This window comes from Microtus ochrogaster, chromosome 6 (genome assembly GCF_000317375.1).
Source record: "Microtus ochrogaster isolate Prairie Vole_2 chromosome 6, MicOch1.0, whole genome shotgun sequence".
Lineage (NCBI taxonomy): Eukaryota > Metazoa > Chordata > Mammalia > Rodentia > Cricetidae > Microtus > Microtus ochrogaster.
In genome coordinates, this window is record NC_022013.1 from 31,312,253 (window position 1) to 31,316,169 (window position 3,917).

The 3,917-nt window shown below is 36.0% G+C and overlaps 1 protein-coding gene across 4 annotated transcripts in view; it reads left to right on the plus strand.

Moving 5' to 3' along the window:
- The window catches only part of Kcnt2 (potassium sodium-activated channel subfamily T member 2), a 388,623-nt gene that overhangs the window by 352,091 nt on the left and 32,615 nt on the right, over positions 1 to 3,917 (plus strand). For all 4 annotated transcript variants that reach the window (XM_026779913.1, XM_026779914.1, XM_005348456.3 and 1 more), the window contains one exon: positions 3,339 to 3,440. In XM_026779913.1, the coding sequence (XP_026635714.1) occupies positions 3,339 to 3,440 (102 nt within the window). The remainder of the gene's footprint in view (positions 1 to 3,338; positions 3,441 to 3,917) is intronic.

Consider the following 3,917-nt stretch of genomic DNA (forward strand, 5'->3'; position numbering starts at 1 on the left):
CCTCCAGCCCCCTTGCCCAAAGCTCGCGAACTGGGTGCCAGCTCACAGAGCACAGACACGGGGGCGCGGTGCGCGGCAATTGGAGTAGAAAGCATGCGTATGGTGTGTACTGTCATGGGACAAAGAGTCTAATGGAGACATCTATCAATAAACACCTTTAAAAAAGGAAGTAAGGAATTATAGATTTCAATTGTGTAAGGCCAGTAGTGGAAGGTCATTTTCAAGAGTAACTAGGGAAGGAAGGCCTTCCTAAAGGGCACAAAAAAAAGGCTCTGTGGAGAAGTAATAGTTGTGTTACAATAGCAACTGAGCCTGTGCAGTAAATTCATGGGAAGTGACATTTCAGAAGAAAGATATGAAGTCTTTAAGACTAAGCACAATTTAATATATTAAAAAAAATAATGGTGATAAAATGTCATTTTGTCTAATTAGTTGCTGTCTATAAAATATCTTTAGATATTTTCTTTATTGCCATCACAATGAAATAAGAATGCCAATACAATCTCATTTCATGAGCAGAAATACTAAATACTGTCTTCAAGGTCATGCAACACCTGAGCAGCATCACTTGAGCCAAACCCTATTACATGATTCTGTCGATCACTGAGCCACGCCATAGTGCACTACATTTTTATCATTTTAACAGATGGAATTCACCGCCAATCTTAAATTTGAAAAAACATTTTAAATAATGTGATTAAACTGGAAAATAGTCTAGTAGGATTAACCTGTGCAAAGAAATCATGATATACCTGAGAACTTCCACACTAACCCACTAACCTGGTGGGGGATATAAGTTCATTTGACAACACATTCTAAAGATGAGAATATTTTTGATTCTGTGAATGAGGAAAGTTTTCCTTATTTATGAATTTATGCTTCTGTATTCTCCAGGCAGGTCTATAAAAGCCTAATTATAGGGTAAATGTACTCAATATAAAAACAGATGCTGAGCTGCCAGGAAGGAGGGATTAGTTAACTGTGCATGGGAGCTGTCTAGTGGTAACAAAGACTTGAGGTTGGAAAATGTCAGATTCTAGATCTAACTAGTGTTAAAGCAGTACAGTTTAGCAGGAGAAATAAAAGAAGACTGTACTAGTGGTATTTTTGAAAATCTGGTAGATATGCAGATTATGGAGGAAGTCACCACGTTCTTTCATTGATGAATTAGTTGGGTTTTTTTTGGTTTTTTTTTGTTTTTTTTTTTTTACCAAGATTTACTGTTTAGGTTACTGTTTTATGATAGGGTGTTCATGAGCTAGCTTGACCTAGTGGTGTTCAGGTTAAACTCATGAGTAGATTTAAGGTTAAATATAAAAGTGAGTATAGGGGCTTTGATTAGAAATCAAAGAGAAAAAAGGTTAAAGTCCCAAGCTCAGTTCTTTACTGACACAATGAGTAAGCAGGAGAAAATCTGGGGTGCAATCGTGTTCTTGATCTACATACCTGTTGTTGGACATCCCAAAATATTTGTTTTCTTTGTGAACAGTGAATCTGTGAACATGGAGGTGCAAATAGCTCTCTGGTATGTTCACTTAGAGATTGGTCATGACACATGGTACAGAAGCACTTTAATGAAGTTATAGTTTTGCTATATGAGAAACCACCATACTGATTCCCATAATGCAGTGGTTCTCAACCTTCCTAATGCTATGAGCCTTTAATCCAGTCCCTTATTTTGTAACGACCTACAACCATAAAGCTATTTTCTACTTCATATCTGTAGTTTTGCTACTGTCATGAATCATAATGCATATATCTCATATGCAAGGTATCTAATTTGTGACCACAGAGGGGTTGTAATCCACAGGTTGAGAACCATTGCCACAGTGGTTGCAGGTTCCTTTCTGGATATCTCTGTGTGTGATTTATGATCATGGTCATTCAGAATAGCCTCAAACTCATTTTAAAGGAAAGAATATGAGGGGTTCTTCTTTGAGATCCCTGAAATTTGCTACCTTAAAAATGGGGTCTTCAGTTTCTGCAAGAAATGGATTTCTTAGTTACATAAGTATCTGTCTTCAGTAGTAAAGCTTGCAGCAAAGAAGTAGTGCTTTTGAAGTTAATGAGTGGCAAACATAAGGTTAGCTTGCCCTCTTATGGTCTTTCTTTTCCTTCCTTCCTTCCTTCCTTCCTTCCTTCCTTCCTTCCTTCCTTCCTTCCTTCCTTCCTTCCTTCCTTCCTTTTTTGTTTTTCGAGAAAGGGTTTCTCTGTAGCTTTGGAGCCTGTCCTGGAATTAGCTCTTGCAGACCAGGCTGGCCTCAAACTCACAGAGATCCACCTGCCTCTGCCTCCTAAGTGCTGGGATTAAAAGTGTGCCCCACCACTGCCCGGCTGGTCTTTCTTTCACTTATTACATGTTACATTTTCTCCTTGTTTCTGTCCTTAGTAGGAAGGTAATAGAGGTTTGTTTAGTTTTGAGGCAAGATCTTCTGTATAACAGGATGGTCCTCCTGCCTCAGCCTCACAAGTCTGTGCCACAGCATCCAAATAACAGTAGAGTTATGTTTAAAGAAAATACTGAACATCATGATATACTTTTAAATTTACATTTACATAAACTTTCTTTTGGAAACATAAAGGAACTTTTGTGTAAGTATGTGTGTGAGAGAGATCCTGAGGATCAGAAAGAGAAGTAAAATTAAATAATGGGGTGTGATATAACTTTTTCCTCTTTGATATGCTTCTCCAAAGTACCATGGCCTGGAGAGATCTTTGATGTGCCTATTTCTTTCAGTTGTGGAGTATGAGTCGTCCCAGGTCAAGTTGCTCGCAATTAGGGGTATGGTAAAGGCACACATTTTTGTTCAAAGCTGACACATTGTAGAAGGATTTAATTTTTAGGGCACCAAAATTCCCTTTCAGTAGAACTTCTCTGATTTGATGAAATTAGTTTTTCAGAACAGAACCCTATAATGCCATAACCTTGTCAGTTAGGATTTATGCAAATCTAAGTGTCGTGATAAATTATGTAACTTTAGCCATTGCTTAAATTCAATTCAATTATTTTATTTTGCTTGTTTCACTATGTCATCTCTTATAGCAATAATAAATATTTACACATGAAGAGATTAACATTCTGAATTATGTGTTGGTCCAATAGATTCAGAAAAGCTGTTAATGAACATTGAAATGATATTTAAAATTTCATTTTTTTGGTTTCATTTTTAAGCATACACATGTACGTACACTCACAAAACATATACAAAATCAATTTTTAAAGAAGGTGGGGCATAGGTATTATTAATAGTTGAAAAAGTATTGTTGCCAAGAGAATTTGCCCCCATAGCAGGACATAAGATCTAAATGCTCACGCTTTTTCCTCTGGTTCTGAACAGAAAGAGCGAGAACGAGGTTCTAACCTGGCCTTTATGTTTCGACTGCCTTTTGCTGCGGGACGAGTGTTCAGCATCAGCATGTTGGACACGCTTCTCTATCAGGTATACGATCTCTCTTCTTCCTTCAAAATGCTTATTTTATATTTCACTTAGATTTTAAGTAAAAATAAGGGATAGTGATATTTTGATTTTTTAACTTAAAAGTTGAGTTGAAACAATTTAGTATGCTTTCATGATATTTACTTACATAAATGCTGATTTGAAACATTTTATTCAAAAATATTTTTTAAAATATGATCTGCCATCATGTTCTCAGACATGAAAACATACTAAAATCAGGAACAAGACAAGGCTGTTCACTCTCTCCATATCTATTCAATATAGTACTTGAGGTTCTAGCTAGAGCAATAAGGCAAGAAAAGGAGATAAAAAGGATACAAATTAGAAAGCCAGAAATCAAACTTTTGCTCTTTGTAGATGATATGATAGTATATAAAGTGATTCCCAAAATTCTAGCAGAGACCAGTTTTTTTTGTTTGTTTTTTGTTTTTGTTTTTGTTTTTTTTTTTTTTTTTTTTT